Below are 15,965 nucleotides of genomic sequence, written 5' to 3'. Positions count from 1 at the left end.
ACCCAAGTTGATGTTTTAAAAAACTTTTTTTGGATAATTATATTTGGAAAAAACAACTAAATATTAAACTTTTCACCACAGAATCAATTATTAAAATAGTTGCCTGTTCATTCTAACACACATTTTCATGCAGAAAACACACATTCACACACAAACTAACACATTTCCACGGATCAATAAATGATACATAAAAAAAAATCAAAAACCAGGGTTTTACTGCAAGCATATTTTTTAATACAAAAACAGAACAAAAGATGTTTATAATTTTAGTTTTACTTTTACACCATTGACTCCTAGTAGGACCCCCCCCCCCCTCCATGTCATCATCACACTGAGAGTAGCACAGCATCAAAAGGTGGAGGACTCGTCCTGCTCCCGAATCCCCCCCACCCTCAGAGAGACAATAAATAAATAAAAATCACCTTAAGATGTCTTTCTTACTGTAATTTCATTAGTTTTTCATAAACTTCATCTCGTACACGGAGACAACAACGACTCGGCCGTCAGTGAAAAAAAAGCCTAGAAGAAGAAGAGACGCTGGGGCGGGACATGAGGGAGGAAACCCGCTCTCATTGGTCCGCTCGGCCCAGCTCTCCTGTCATTCATATTTGTAGTTCTCTCTACACATGAAGGGCAAACCCCTTTGGTCATGGTCTGGGAATTGTAGTCATTAGCAAAAAAAGAAGAAGAATGAACAACCAAGGCTGCCACCAGAGTCAGCGACCGAGTGAGTAACGTTACCATGAAGTAGAAACACAAAGAAGAGCGGACATGTTTCCTTGGTACAAAAAAACCCACGATTCCTTTAATCATAATACTAAATCACTCTCCGCCGATGGTGATATGACATGACACCGAAAAATAAATAGATTTTTCTTTCAAGCTAAATAACAAAAAGTACAACTGGATTATAAATTAACCAGAAAACAACAAGGAGAAAAACAAAAAATGACATTCGCAAATGAAAATCTTTGCATACAGTGACTCAAGTCAATGACCTCTATCATTTCCTGTAACGACGACACACATTTAACCACACCACCCCGTGTGTGTGTGTGTGTGTGTGTGTGTGTGTGTGCGAGTGTGCTACTGGGTTGCTATGAGCAACGCAGCGTAGACATTAAGGTAGAACTGCAGAGGAAGAGACAATTAGTGCATGCTGGTTGCTGAACATCGGGTTAGGATACACAGGTCGTATATTGTCAGTAATGTGCTGTTAGTCGAGTGTGTCGCCATAAAAATAGTCCTTCCTATTGCCGGTTTGTGATTTTCGTGTGTCGGACTGTTACGCCGGCATGTGACAAAACCACACCGCCCTTCGCTGAGAAGCACACAGGAGGCTGATGTGAACGTTCCAGCGGTCGGGAGGAGTCTGCTCTGCGGTGTTTGAGTGTGAGTGTTTGCCCTCGGCTGCAGCAGCACCGCCACCGTCGCCCCTCTGAGGTCAGCCGGTGTGTGTGTGTGTGTGTGTGTGTGCGTGTGTGTGTGTGTGTGTGTGTGTGTGTGTGTGTGTGTGTGTGTGTGTGTGTGAGCTCTCCCCCGCGTGGCGGCTGCAGATTTTCGGGGAACGCGTCTCGTTTCTTGCCAACCAATCGACATGGCAGTCGTTGCATATTTGTCTTCTCCGGCTCGCCCACAAGCCAAAATAATAATTTCTCTTTTTCTGTGTTGTTTTGGTAGCCGTGGCGATGGCGGTGGCGTGTCCCGCTCCCCCGCCTCCGTGTTGAACGTGTGGTATAAAGCAGTTGCTCTGTCTGATCGGGACAGAAGTGTGGAAGTAAGGCAGCATCACGTCGGGTCAGTCGGGGTCCGGTTCCTCGCTGGCGGGGAACCTTTCTGAAACACCAAGCAGGAGACTGGAAGGCAATAATGGGGTCTCTTCTTAAAGGGGAAAAGTCAGTTTCAACCCCAGATTCTGGCCTGGGACCGCCAGACCAGAACTCTCCTCTTGTGCATGTTTTCAGTTCATGAGAGCGGGGAAAGGAGAAGGAGATTCACTCATCCATCTCCTCCTTTCCCCTGGAAAACGTCCGTCACAGCGCACAAACTCATCACGAGCCCCACGGACTTCACGCGGACGAGTCTGTGCCGATGACAGAAGTCCTTCTGCGCCACGTTTCTGTGCGGCCTGGACTTATTGTTTCTTTGTAGCCCCCGGGGTCTTTGGGCTGGGGGTCTTCTTGGAGATGGTGGGGATCTTGGAGGGCTTGGCCCCGGGTCTCCGCGGGGTGTCCGAGGCGTCGGAGCAGACGGAGCGAGCGTCCTGCAGCTCCGATGCGTCCGACGCGTCGCTGCCGCGGCGACTGCTGGCTCTGCTGCCGGCGCGGCTCCCGGCTCGGCTGGTCGGCCCGCTGGCCGTGGAGCCGCCTCGCTTCGGGTCTAGATGGAGGACGGAGAAGAAACATGCTTTAAAAACATGTCTAGGCAATGTCACTTTAAATTATAGAACCAAATGACCTGATTTTAAATCTGTAGAGCAAACAACATCCTCAACAACATCCTCTGTCCTCCAGTGAGAAGGAAGAAAGCTCAGAGAGACGCTGAGGAGGATCCTCTAACATAGTCACTCCAAATCAATGAAAGACATGAGATTGTGAACAGACGTTCATGGTCCCCAGAGGATGAATCCTATTGATTTCGTAGAATCCCAAACAACCACCATCAAAGTTCTCGCCATATATATATCTTTTTAAACAATATCTTAATTAATGCAGCCTATTACATGTTATATTCATCATTTAACGGTAAACTGAAGATCCATCTATCAAAGGTTAGATGTTAGCATGAGCTGCTAGCATGACGTCACACTCTTAATGATCTAATTAACTCGTTAGAATCACATGATCTGTGTAAGAACACATAGCGGTCTCACCGGTCCGGGACGGTTTGCAGGTGTGCGTCGATCCTCCGTTCTCTCCGGTCAGCGAGCCGCGACTCGAGTGGAACGTCGGCCTCTTCAGTTTGGACCCAGACGGCGCCCCCTGCAGGACAACACAGGGAACAACCTGAGGATAACGGGACTCTGGAGGTCATGTGACTGAAGATTACATCACAGCAGTGTTTCTATATGAGCAGATCAAACACAGACACACAGACTCACAACACGATGTTAGATGAATATCACTACAGTTACTCTCTATAGAAGCATTGATCTCAGCCTGATTCTTATTGGATCATTTGTGGATTATTTACTTGTTTTGTGATTTATTCTGTAAAATAGAAAAAAAAAAGTTTGTTACGGTTTCCATAATTTTCTCAGAGAGATCTTATAAAACTGAAACAAATTCAGATTTAATCTGACGTGAGACAAAGACGAGCTGCAAGTCAATGGATGAGTGATGAATCTATGTAGGTTCATTCCCATTGTCGCATTGTCATTTGATAAAAAATTAAAAAATGTGATTTGTTTGAGCTGTTTTGAATAAATCATTGAATAATTATTAGCATTTTTTTTTAAACAAATCAATGTATCAAGTTTCAAATCTACATTAAACAGGAAGAAGGTGAGGAAAACAAGAAAAAAATCCAAAAAAGTCAAATGTATTATTTTGAACAGAATGTTATGTACTTAAACTGCTTTTAAAACGTGTAAACATTAAACATTATCGACAGTGTCAATAATACACTCTTTAATATATTAGTCAGATTAAATCCGGTCATCTTTCAGAGGTTCTGAAGAGATGATGTCATCTTTTATCCAAACATGAAAACACAGGTTCAGAGTTCTCACATCGCAGCGACTTAAGTGTCTACGTGGCGGTGTGTGCGTTAGTGCATTAGCGCGTTCAGTGGGGGAGGGGGGGTGAGGGGGGGGCAGGGAGGGTATCGGGTGAGTGTGTTACCTCATGCCCAGGAGTGGTGGGGCTGTGACCGAGATCTGGGCAGCAGTGGCACTTGGTTGGCGTCGGAGTTTTACTGTGTGCCAGCCAGGGCTTGGCATAGTCACGCGAGTGAGTATGGGAGGACTGAAGGGAGGAAGGGAGCAAGGAAGGAAGGAAGGAAGGAAGGGTGGAGGAGGAAGGAGAGCGAAGCAGCGGACGGGAGAAGCAAGCGGAGGAGGGAGGGAGGGAGGGAGGGAGGGAGGGAGGGAGGGAGCGGTTGGAAGTGCAGCGCAGTGTGGTTTTGTGTCGCAGCAGAGGATTTGATTTGTATTTTTTTCCCAGAGAACGCAACAATGCAGGAAGCACGTTTTTATAAGCAGGTTAGCGGGAATGACAGGAACGAAGGGAAAAGATGAAAGACAAAACAAAGAAACAAGAACACAAAATTAAACTTCACAGTTAAGGATGTGGTGATGTCAGACAACAACAGCAACAGGAGGATGACCACAGCTGGACAATGTGTAAAATAAACCCATAAAACACTAAACACACAGACAAAGTCATCAACGTGCTTCAGTCGGTCTACACTGAACTAAATGGATGAGTGGTTGTCATGACAACGTTCATAGCAGTCAGCCACGAAAACGTTAAGACTTTAAACCCTTTTAGCCGCACGCTGTTAGCATTTACTGCATGTGAGCGGATCGCCATGGCGACCGTAATTAAAACGCCTTCACCGGGGAGAGAGAGAGGTGAGGACGGTGTGTGGGCGTGTGACGTGGACGTGGTGTAAGAAGTCGGGCCCCAAAGTGCGCTAGTTAGCGGTTATGAAGCTAGCACACACACACACACACGTCACATGATCAAACAGAGACTTGACATTGGACAACATGATATCACGTAGCCATCATCATATCTCTCCAACATCTACGTTTATGCATACATATGTGGTTGTTTATGTGGACAGATGTTTAGTTCCCCTTTAATAAAATCCAGTGATGACAGAAACATGTCACATGACACACGGGAATGATCTCCATGGAGGATGTTGTTGTTAGTGTGAGACGTCACGTTCACCAGAACGATGGAAACACAGAAACCCAAAACAAGCGTCTGACTCCAGATGACTGAAACGGGACTCTTACCCTGGAGGAGGCGGAGGCCGTCGGGGTGGCGGGGGTGGAGGGAGCGGAGGGGAGGGAGGCGCCGCTGTGGGAGGCCGAGGAGGAGGAGCGGGTGGGCGAGGCGTTGCGGGAGCCCGGTTTGGAGCGTCGCCCTCGGGAGCGGAAGGCGGCCAGACCCTGAGACGCTCCTTCAGGCAGGATGAACTTCTCTCTCAGCTCCAGGTTGGTGCGACCGCGAGCTGAAGACAGGCAGACAGACAGACAGAGAGACAGACAGGGGAGACAAATGAGTCGCTGTGTTACGCTTCTCCTCCAGCAGGGGGCGGCAGAGGCAGCGAGCAGAGTGAGGGAGAGAGTCGGTGCTTCCTCGGCTGCAGACATCACAGTCCGTGCATGTTGCATTTGAGAGTGCACGTGAGCAGGGCGGGTGTTTGGGGGGGGTCTCACGTGCACTGTCTCACGTGCACGGTTGTTTTTAAGGGGAGACGTGAGTGACTGTGTTTGGTTGGACAGCAAACGGAGGACTGAATTAATCAACACCATCACACAAACTCAGCTTCCTGTTCAGGAATTATTTCCTCAACAAGAGAATCAAAACGCTGCTAACAGAGTGATTACATGTTTAAAGATAAAATCTTATTGATACTCAACGATGCTAATAACTAGAAAGTGCAGGTTGTGTGACTCATTCCATGTCTAGATACGGATACTTTTAAATAAAACAATCTAATATTATTGATTGTTTCTTAGCTGTTTAAGAAGAGCTACATCGTTGTTTACTCACAACGATTTTAATTTCTGTCATAGAATATAGAAAATAAAACTAACAGGGAGCTTTCACACCTGTAGTTGGTCTGGACCGAGGGGACTAAATCACACATTGTTGTATTCTAGTTCTGACGTTTTATTAACGGTCCAGAGGAGCAGACAGGAAGTTATTGCAGCACTTTAATACCCTGACATGTACGTTCTTTGACTAAAACATGACTATAATAAGCATTATTAGTATTGTTAAATCACCCGCATGTTATGATGGATAATGAGACATGACAGAAGCTCACTCCAAGGCGTCCGGTGCAAACAGCAGGTACATGCATGAGGCGTTTTACTGCTGGATCGCTGTCACACACTTTTTAATCAACTGACAAATTCCAGTCAGATACGATAGTTTTAAATGAAAACAACCCGCTCCAACGTGCTTATTCATGGCCTTAAATACGGATCTATAGGACGGCTTCTCAGACCGAGAGCTTTTCAAGCCGTCTCAGCTGGCTTGGTCTCTTCTCTCGTCCCTATTTATTTCCTGTGGAGGTCACGCAGCAGCATTCTGGTTTAGAAAGTAGTGCAGCAGCCCCAGCAGACAACAACAAGCCTGGAGAAGCCAGCCACGGAGAGAGAGAGAGAGAGAGAGAGAGAGAGAGAGAGACAGAGAGAGAGAGAGGAGAAAATAGACGGATGGACTGAGGAAGATGGAAGAGAAAGTAAATGAAAGGAGTGAAAAAGTAGAAGAAGAGAGCAGAGGAAGGCTGCAGCTAGCCGTAGCAGCAGTGCAACGCTGAGCCTCGCGACCATCGTCGCCTAGCAACCAAAGAGCAAGGCCGCTCAATTAAACGGGTGCACCCTGCAATTACGTCCCCCCTCAACGCCAGCCAGCCAGGTGCACCCTGTAATTGTGTCTCCCACCAACCAGCCATCACACGAGGAAGCCGGCGTTATTAGAAACCCAGGCTGGCCACGCCCAGGTCTTACACACTCACACCAGACAGAAGTTACACTTCCTGACACGACAATAAGCCGTGTTCATTTTAACATGAAAACACAGCAACGTCTTTATAAACTCTTTTTTACGTCTTCATCTTTAATTCCTCGTAAAAAAAAAGTAGTTAAAAATGAAATAACAAGACCAGGGGGTCGGCCAAATCCTGCTTTGTTGTGAATGAGGAAAGCATGACGCAAACATGTGGCACACAGACAAGACATCAATGCCTAGACACACGGAACACACACACATATATACACATGTATATGGACAGCTGTGGTTATAGATGGAGACAGCTGGATGGATGAGAGTGAAGGTGGAGCAGAGAGACAGGAAGTGTAGATACCTCGGGAGCAGAAATAGCCAGGAGTGACTGTCACTAAGAGACACACAAGAGACAACGTGAAACAACAGCATGCTCACAGTGGAGACACACACGCACACGCGCACACGCGCACACGCACACACGCACGCACGCACGCACACACACACACACACACACACACACACACACACACACACACACACACAGAGATAACAAACTGCACACACACACGTTTAAAAATCTTCATCACCACGCTCACACAGACCATAAACACACACCCAACCAATGGGGACGAGTGTCAGTGACCCCTGAAAAGGGCTTTAAAACCAGGTCAGGATAGCTTGCATGAGGAGCAACAGCCGGGAGAAAGGGGGGAGGAGCGGGGGGGCAGAACAGTGGGGAGACATAACGTTAGTCAGGAGATTCACAGTCAGCAAGGCACGGAAACAAGGCCAAACCAACAAACCAGAGAAGAAGAAGAAGAAGAAGAAGAAGAAGAAGAAGAGATTAAGATATAGAGGCTAAGTCCCGCCCCTTCCAGTGGACCACCATTTTCAGAAAAATATGAATTGTAGTCAACAGCGTTTGACTTGTACCATGATGTTTGTTAAAAAGATCATTTTATACGTCAAGAAAGTGGATTTTGGTCAAATAACCGTTGAAGTATAAGTAAAAATACGTAATTAGAAAGATCTGTGAAGCTACGCTGTGTTCGGTACCAGGATGTAACATTACTCACTACCTGTCTGATAAAACACATCACATCGTGTGAAGACGAGAGATGAAGTTCACTGAGTGGTTTCACACTAAACTAAATACGACGACAAACGGAGACTTTCTGGACTTCATTAAAATGATCCTTTAAATGAACAAAATATGTGAAATTAACGGCACAATTCAAACGAGATAAAAAAATCACGTCGCCTTTGACTACAGTACATATTTTTTCCCACATAATGTCCACCGACGGGGGGAGACGGGGCGGAGGAAAGACAGGCAGTTAGGAGAGCGTGAAAGTGTAAGAGATAGAGGAGAAGTCCAACCTATACGAGATGAGATGGAGCTACTGGAATCGGAGCGGAGAATCTTAAGTCCTGGATGTTGCACTGGGGAAAGAGAAAAGGGGGAGGGAGGGAGGAAGAGAGAGAGGAAGAGGGAGAGAACTGAGGACCATGCACCATGCAATACTAGCGTTTGATTTAAAAGAGAATGAAGTAAATAAGACAGGAAAGAGGCCGAGGAGAGACTTGGCTGTAAACAGGAATAAACCCACGGGAGATAATAAGATGATGAGATGGAGAGAGAGGAAGACATGGAGAGAGAGAGAGACAGAGACACCGAATGGAGACGACACTGGAGAGAGAGAGGCGCGGCAGGTTTCACTGCATCACCTGCTGACGGACAAGCGGACGTGTTTTTCTGGAAAAGTCACCAGCTCAGTGCAGGAAGCTCCTCCTCCTTGAGTTTGACGCCATGAAGAGGAGACGAGTGTGTTTGTGTTCTAAACCCGACTGATAATATATCATTCACATTAAAATGTCTCATTACAAACTGCCAAACGAAGGAGAGATTCACTGATGAAGTTGATTTGGTCACATTTGTATTAACAGGCTGATGTTATCAGCTATCAGTGGATAATATATTTTTTATATATATTGTTTTCTTTATTTGTATATTGATGATATGACTAAACGGACAGCTGTAAGTAAAATCAGACATCCAACACCCCCATAAAGCCACAATGGAACGATCCGTTGTTTTCCTGCCACGGCGGACTCCTTAGATCGAATCGTTAAAAAGTGGAGAGAGAGACAGAGGAGGTCTGTGTGTGTGTGTGTGTGTGTGTGTGAGAGAGAGAGAGAGATTGAGAGAGAGAGACAGTAAACATCACTCACCTCTGCATGGATCATTTTTAACCAGGAACTCATCCAGAGCCATCCAACCACCTCCGACTCTCACCATCACCGTGCTGCGAAGAATCCTCACCAGACGGAGCTGCTGAGAGTCGCCGAACTGACGGGATGGAAACCCATCAGAGGAGGAGAGGAGAGATGGAAGAGAGGAGGAGAGGAGACAAAGTCAGAGAGCAGAATAACAGCTGATGGATGAATCTGAATAGAATCGCAGCATCACACCAAGCAGCCCCAATCTGAGCGATCTGTTCTACTTCATCATGCAATGACAGAAAAAAAAAAACCATGCACTGACAGAACTAAAGAGTCAAACTGATGATTCTCAGTCTCGTTCACCAGCCACCCAAACTCAAGCATCATCATTTGGAATCACTGGAGCGTTTCTATGCAGTCTGGACGATTTAAACCGTAGAGCGAAGAAGAAGAAGGAAGTTTTCTGGATCTCTTCCCATCTCATCCACAGCACACTACATAACCCCTCAACCACTAATTACCACTTCAGCCTCGTCGACGGCTTCACAATCTGTCTCTCAACACCAAACACATCAGCAGGAAGACGACCGGACGGTGAAACCTGCTTTACACGCCGCATGGCCACAATGGATTGCTTCTTATTTATTTTTAATCATTATTTAATACGGAATTTAAATGAAATCAAAGCAGAGAGCATCCATATGGTTGGGGGATCGGGAAGCAGATTTCACACATCAGATCACAGCAGCAGCAGCAGCGTCACTTTACCTGGTTTCCAAGGAAGAACTACAATAAATCCAGTGGAGACGGAGCACGGGAACACAGAGAGAAAGAAACAGAGCAAGAGTGAACAAACATGAACTGGTCGCTGACGTATGACCATTTATACACGGTCTTCTAACAATGTCATTGTGTGTTTCTGTTAGAGTTAGTCGTGAGGAGCGAGAAGATGCAGTGGTCGTTATGACAACGCTTTATTAGAAGTGCCAGCTGATGACGGTGAGATGGAGATGAAGACAGCGAAGGAGAGTGAAGCCAGACACAAACACGAGCAAAGACAAGATGGAGTAGTTCTGTCCTGCAGTCGGACACTAGACATCATCACCCAGCGGATAACGATGGCGTGGACACGCAGAGAGCAGCGATGGAGGATGAGTGCTGCCGAAAACTGTCAACAGCCGCTGTAACGTGCTGCATATGTACACGCAGGCTGCTGGGGAGCCAATGAAATATCACATAGCTATAGAGACACACACTTAACGTGTCATAAAGTGGGGCTGAAACAATCTATCTTCCTTATATTGATGAGTGAAACAGGAGAGGAGGCGGGACATAACGTTGGGAAGAATCTGATTGGATGGAATCAAGAAGAAAACATGAACAGATTCCCTCTTAATGGGATTGGTTGTGTCTTCCGGCTGGTTTACCAGGGTCGTTAGAAAGGCTGATGGTCATGCTGTGCTTTCAGAGCGATGGCGGCTGACTGACCGGAGCCCAGCAGCCCGGCGTGCGTCTATGCATCACATTTACGGGGCTTTATTAATGTTTAGGTAACGACAGAGAGGGCTCAGCCGGCCATCCTGGCGGGCTGTGAGAGGTTATTAACAGGTTACATCAATGTTGTGATGACATGTGATGATATGTTATGACACAGACATGTTTTAATGAGATCATGAGGTGAGATGTGGAGTTAAGTGGAGAAGTTAATTGTTGCCTGATGACACGTGAAGATGCAGCCAGTTAAGAATAAACTGTCCATTACTCAGGAGTGGTTTATTCTTATTCATACATGTAAAGCAGAACAAGGAACTAAATGGTTTATTGTAGCAGTATCGATAAATAATAATAATAAGCAACAAGAACCTGTCTAAGTGAATCAGCACATGCAGGTCGTTGACTGTTCACTCAAGAACATAAAAAGCTAACAATCTTTTGCAACAACATTTACAAAACAACATTTCTCTCCGTTGCCATGTTTGTAATGATCCTCTGAACCTCAGACGGAGCAGAACTTACCCGGTATTTGTTCTCTCCGATCTGCTCCACTTGGAACCTCTTGGCACATTTACACTGGGCCACCTGCCGAGTCACCTGCACAACAGACAGCAACGTGTCAGTGAATGTAATCACACTACTCAGCATCGATCGAGGGCTGCAGGATGCTGTACGTTGGATGGATGCAGCCGTGCATGGATCGGACCACTGAGGCTGGAGAGCTCGTCGCTTGAATACGTGTATTTGTGTGTGATTTCCTTCAGTGTTCTGTGTTTACCTCGTCTTCTATCTTGTCAGCGTCGGTGGTGGGTCTGTAGGCGTCCTTGTTGGGATGCAGGGCAGCGACAAACTCGTAGTAGTCGATGTAGCCGTCTCCGTCTCTGTCGAAGATGTCCGCCACGGCCGTCATCTCCAGCTTACTGGTGGGGAACTCTGTTCACACGGACGACAGGCGTCAACACAACGCTCCTCCTGAACCGAATAAACACTGAAACCGCCACGGCCCTGAACCTACTGGAAGCCAGGATCCCGTCGATGAACTCCTGCCGTGTGATCTTTCCATCCTGGTCCTTGTCGATGCGTCTGAAGAAGTCCATGACCCGAGACTTCTTGTGGTTCATCCAGCGCATGTACTTCTTCCTCCACACATCGAAGTCAAAGTTGGCAAACTCTTTGAGCTGAAAGTGGAAAGTGAAGAACTGTGATCCTCTTCATGAAATAGTGAAAGAATGGGATTCTGAACGTTTAAATTAAGTGTATTTATGGCAGTTTTTATGCCGACATGTTTCTCCTCTGAGGACATCAGAGCAACCTCAGAGAGCAGGAAATCTACCTCCTCCAGTCGGTCCAGTCCATCGTTGAGCTTGCGTTGCCGGTCGAGAGCCAGCAGCCAAACCTGCTGCCATCGTGCACACAGCTGGTTGAGTCTGGGGTTTCCCCCGGACAGCTGCATGGCTGCCTGCTGCTGCTGCTGCTGCTGGTGTTTGCCTGGAGAGGAAGCAGAGAGTTAGAGCATCCTCCCGGTCACTTCCGATGAACCATCTGTAACGTGTGCACTCCTGTTATAGGAGGTGATAATATTTGTGCATCTCGAGGTAAACAGGGACTTACGGGCGCCCCTCCTCTCCGCCAGGCTGCTGGGAGGCTCAGCTGGTTTCCTTTTGTAGGTTTTTGTCACTTTGTCAACGTCTGGCTGCTTCCTCGTCATCTCCTCCATAAACATCTGGGAACAACAAACACCAGAAGTGTACCGACTGTTAGCGGACAGCACAAACACAGGCCGGTCTGATTCCATCTCATGGTGCATTAAGGAGACCACATCTCTGCGTGGAGTGAGGAGTCAGCGAAGCCCACCTGGTGTTCTGTGATGAGTGCTTTGAGTTGTGTGATGTCCTGAGGAAGCGGCTCCGTGTCTCTCTGGATCAGTGTGGTCTCGGACCACTGTAGCCATGACAACAGCTCCTCCAGCAGATTGGCGTTGTTGAGCACCTCGGTCAGAGCCGTCTCCAGCCGCTGCTCGTGCTGCTTGGCCCACGTCAGCACCTGGAAAGGTTTGCAGATTAAGTTTAAGTTTGTAACATACAAACGACGAAAATGGACGACCGTGTTCTACAAAACGAATAAACCTCCGACCCGTTGTCCCTTCCTCACCTCCTCGAAGCGCGCCCTGATGATGGTGATCCAGTGTTTGATGGTGGTGATGGAGTCGGGGTGACACAAGGTGAGGATGGCCTCTCCCATGCTGGCCGCCTTGTTGACGTCCGTCCTCTTCTCCTCCACGGTGCCCATGAAGCCCCGGTGTGTGTGCAGCAGCGCCTGCAGGGTGTCGGCCTCTTCGGGAAGGACGCCGCGGAAACGCAGCGTCTGCTCCGCCTCGGAGAGCCACTCCAGGAGGACCTGGATGGCCGTACGAAACTCCTCCGCCTGATGAAGCAGACAGGGAGTCGTTAACAGTGTCCTGTTTTATATATAACCAGACATGGAGCTTTAAATGAGCCGAGCTTCTTCTCTGACCTGTTTGAGGGCCTGCTGGAGGGCCGTCTGCTTCGTGACCGACAGGGCGCACACCGTGTCCCAGCGGTTGCTGAGCTCCTGAAGCTGAACTTTGACCCACGCCGTGTCGTCGCGGCCGGTGTCCATCAGGTCCCGAGCCGAGCGCTTCAGAGCCTGGACACTGCCGGTCCTCTTACCCAGCTCTTTTTGGAAAGCCTGCATGTTTAAACGTGGTGTGAGAGTCAGAACCTTCTGTGATGTTTTTATTCTTTACATATTTAACTTCTACAGTTGTGTTTACACACCTTATGTGTGTCCATGAGGTTGGACACCAGATCCAGATCTCCATGGACGGGCTGGTCTTCAGCCAGCTGGGGCTCTACCCGGTACAACCAGTCCACCAAGGCCTGGAGAGCCTCTGCAAACTGGCCTGAGAACAGCAGAGCCTCTTCCAGCTTGTGTTGTCTATATGGAGGAGAGAAATCCAGCTGTTGAACATCATATTCACATCTGTAATGAAGAGACGGGGGGGGTCCACCATCCTCTTTACCTCTCTACACTCTTGCCACAGACGGTGTCCCACTTGTCGCGGATCTCTCCCACTAGGTGGTCCAGTTTCTGGGTGTCTGCAGGCAGCTGAGCCTTGTCCCTCATGGCCCGCCCGGACCTCACTGTCGTGTCATAAACCGGCTGCTTGGAGCCCAGCGCCTTCTGGAACTCCTGGACAGGTGGGACGAGAGATATTAGGAGATGGAAACGCAAAGAAAGAGAAACTAGAGTGGATATTGGTTGTCTTTGCGGTACCTTGTGTTTGGCCAGTTGTACTTTGATCTTGTCCGGCTCGTTGGAGATCTCCAGCTCTGAGTCCAGCCTTTTCTCGGCTTCTTCTAGCCAGTCTGTCAGCTTCCTCCAGGCCTCATGGAACTGAAGAAAGAGAGCAAGAGTTTGATATCTTAAGACATACATAGGTCACGATTGATTCAGTCCATTCCTAAAATAATAACCTTGGTCTTTATGGGACACAATGAGTATTTAATCAGTTCAGTACCTGTTTGGCACGTTTGCGGGCCTCGTCGAGGTGCCGGCCTCGGTCCAGGGACCTCTGGACCAGCTTGTCCCAGCGGGCCTGGACACTCAGCAGCAGGTTTTTGATGAGAACGACATCCTGCTTCAGGCTGGCGAAGCGGAGCTGAGAGCCGGCCTTCTCCAGAGCCAGGACCTGCTCCCTGTGGGTGTTCACCTCGTTCACAAACACCTGGGAGGACACGAGTGCAGAACGGGTTAGGGAGAACTGCAGCTCATACATGTAATCTGAAACCAGGAGCTGGTTGAAGAGCATCTTCAGTACCTTGTGCTCATCGATCTGGAAGAGGACCGTGTCTAGTATGAGGCTGGGGGACTGGGCCATGTTCAGGGTCTGTTCAGCCTGAGTCAGCCAGTTGATGGTGTCCTGCAGAGAGGTCTGGAAACCTGTCGCCAAGGAAACCGCCTCGTCCAGCTTCGCCTGGAAGAATCAGAGTTCAAAGTTAAAAACAAATCACTAAATCATCTGCAGCCAGAAAGTCAGTAAAACATTCTCCTGGTGTCTTACCCTGCGGTCGTCCATCTTGGTGTTTAAGCTGGCCCACTTGTTCTGCAGCATGGCCAGGTTCTGCTGGGTCTGGGTGGTACCGGGTCCCGCCTCCTCGCCTCCACGAGCCAGCAGCATGGACTCTCCTTGATCCAGCAGGTGGTGGTACTGGTCCGCCCGCTGGGTCAGCTGGGCCTGAAGCTCCATGTGTTGCTGTAGCTGCTCCCTGGCTGTTTCGGGGAGGCCGCCGGTCGGCTTGGCGGCAGACAGCTGGCTCTCCGTCCTCCTCAGCCACTGGAGGAACTCCTCCAACTCGCCATGGAAACCTTCAGCCTACACAGGAACAGGAGAGATCATAGATGTTAATGATTGCTAGCCACACATTAAGATATTCTACCACCACTACCATGCATGAGGTGTGAAAGTAAAAGTATGAAGTACATAAAGCTGTTTCTAGTGCTGGTCTTTGTGAGCTCCGTGTGCGTCTTCATAGTACCTGGTGCAGGGCGGCCTCCAGCAGCTTCTGCCGGTCCTGGGTCTTGAGCAGGAGGCTCTCCCAGCTCTGGTTGAGATGATCCAGCTGGTCTCGAAGGTGGCTGGCCTCGTCGCCGGGAGACGACTCCAGCAGCTCGGAGCCAGCACCGTGCACATTCTCCACAGTGGCATGATGGGACAGAACGTCGTTACGTAGGACCTGGACAAAGAGGCGGGAGAAAGAGTTAATTAACAGGAGGCCGACGTTTATTGTTTAAGGACATGGACGGGTTTCAGAAGTACAAAGTATCACTGATCAACACTGTGAAATTCAGAAACATACAGAAGTCTTTTTTCTCAGGGTGTAACGAACGACATACGTGGTGTTTAGCCAGCTCGATCTCGATGGCCTTGGGGTCGGAGCTGACTGGTCGCTGCGTGTCCAGAGTGGCGTGTGTGTGGTTCAGCCAGGCCTGCAGCTCAGACAGGGCATGCTGGAACTGACCCAGGGCCAGCAGGGCGGCCTCCAGCTTGTGCTGTGGTTCGAGGAAAGACACAAGTTCAGCTTTAAAAATAGCAACTCGAATATTTGGACTGTAATGAAAAGCAGATGTCAAATACATTGCAATCCTTCAGAATGCCAACGGAGACCAACATCGCCAACTCCCAAAGGAAACAGGGATGAGAGCTGGAGGTCAACTATAGAATAGTGTCTCCATGAAACAGCTTGTCTTACTCCGTGATGCAGATGTCATCCTAGAGGCAGCTGGAGTGTAAAGCATCTAAAGTGGTCCAAAGGACTAGAAAAATGCAGGTCCATTCACAAGAGGGTCCGCTACCTGTCTGTGGGTGATCTTATCCCCCAGGTTTTCCCAGAGGTGTCGGAGCTCGGTCAGCGGCTCCTGGATCATGTCCCTGTCCGTCTGGTCTGACACTTTCTTCAACAGCAGCTCCCCCTGGTGGCACAGCTTCTCCATGTCAATCTGCTGCTGGTAAACCTCCACCTTGTACTGCTGCTC

At 48.4% G+C, this 15,965-nt stretch overlaps 1 protein-coding gene across 2 annotated transcripts in view; it reads right to left on the bottom strand.

Moving 5' to 3' along the window:
- Positions 1–209: 209 nt before the first annotated feature.
- The window catches only part of macf1a (microtubule actin crosslinking factor 1a), a 180,027-nt gene continuing 164,271 nt past the window's right edge, over positions 210–15,965 (bottom strand). The window contains exons 83-107 of one of the 2 annotated variants that reach the window (XM_084032230.1): positions 15,786–15,959; positions 15,327–15,482; positions 14,969–15,166; positions 14,494–14,805; positions 14,251–14,406; positions 13,951–14,157; positions 13,707–13,826; positions 13,453–13,622; positions 13,208–13,367; positions 12,924–13,118; positions 12,561–12,833; positions 12,264–12,452; positions 12,021–12,132; positions 11,743–11,897; positions 11,425–11,587; positions 11,188–11,342; positions 10,932–11,006; positions 9,684–9,701; positions 8,925–9,042; positions 8,073–8,135; positions 7,051–7,083; positions 4,967–5,184; positions 3,843–3,965; positions 2,873–2,981; positions 210–2,379 (exon numbers count right to left, since the gene is read on the bottom strand). In XM_084032230.1, coding sequence (XP_083888356.1) covers positions 2,135–2,379; positions 2,873–2,981; positions 3,843–3,965; positions 4,967–5,184; positions 7,051–7,083; positions 8,073–8,135; positions 8,925–9,042; positions 9,684–9,701; positions 10,932–11,006; positions 11,188–11,342; positions 11,425–11,587; positions 11,743–11,897; positions 12,021–12,132; positions 12,264–12,452; positions 12,561–12,833; positions 12,924–13,118; positions 13,208–13,367; positions 13,453–13,622; positions 13,707–13,826; positions 13,951–14,157; positions 14,251–14,406; positions 14,494–14,805; positions 14,969–15,166; positions 15,327–15,482; positions 15,786–15,959 — 3,897 coding nt within the window. In that variant the 3' untranslated portion in view covers positions 210–2,134. The remainder of the gene's footprint in view (positions 2,380–2,872; positions 2,982–3,842; positions 3,966–4,966; positions 5,185–7,050; positions 7,084–8,072; positions 8,136–8,924; positions 9,043–9,683; positions 9,702–10,931; positions 11,007–11,187; positions 11,343–11,424; positions 11,588–11,742; positions 11,898–12,020; positions 12,133–12,263; positions 12,453–12,560; positions 12,834–12,923; positions 13,119–13,207; positions 13,368–13,452; positions 13,623–13,706; positions 13,827–13,950; positions 14,158–14,250; positions 14,407–14,493; positions 14,806–14,968; positions 15,167–15,326; positions 15,483–15,785; positions 15,960–15,965) is intronic. The other variant, XM_084032229.1, reaches the window with a different exon arrangement.

The sequence above is a fragment of the Eutrigla gurnardus genome (genome assembly GCF_963514095.1).
Source record: "Eutrigla gurnardus genome assembly, chromosome: 17".
In the NCBI taxonomy this organism is placed as follows: Eukaryota; Metazoa; Chordata; class Actinopteri; order Perciformes; family Triglidae; genus Eutrigla; species Eutrigla gurnardus.
Note: the sequence above shows the minus strand (reverse complement) of the source record. Positions and strands in the feature narration are given on the sequence as shown.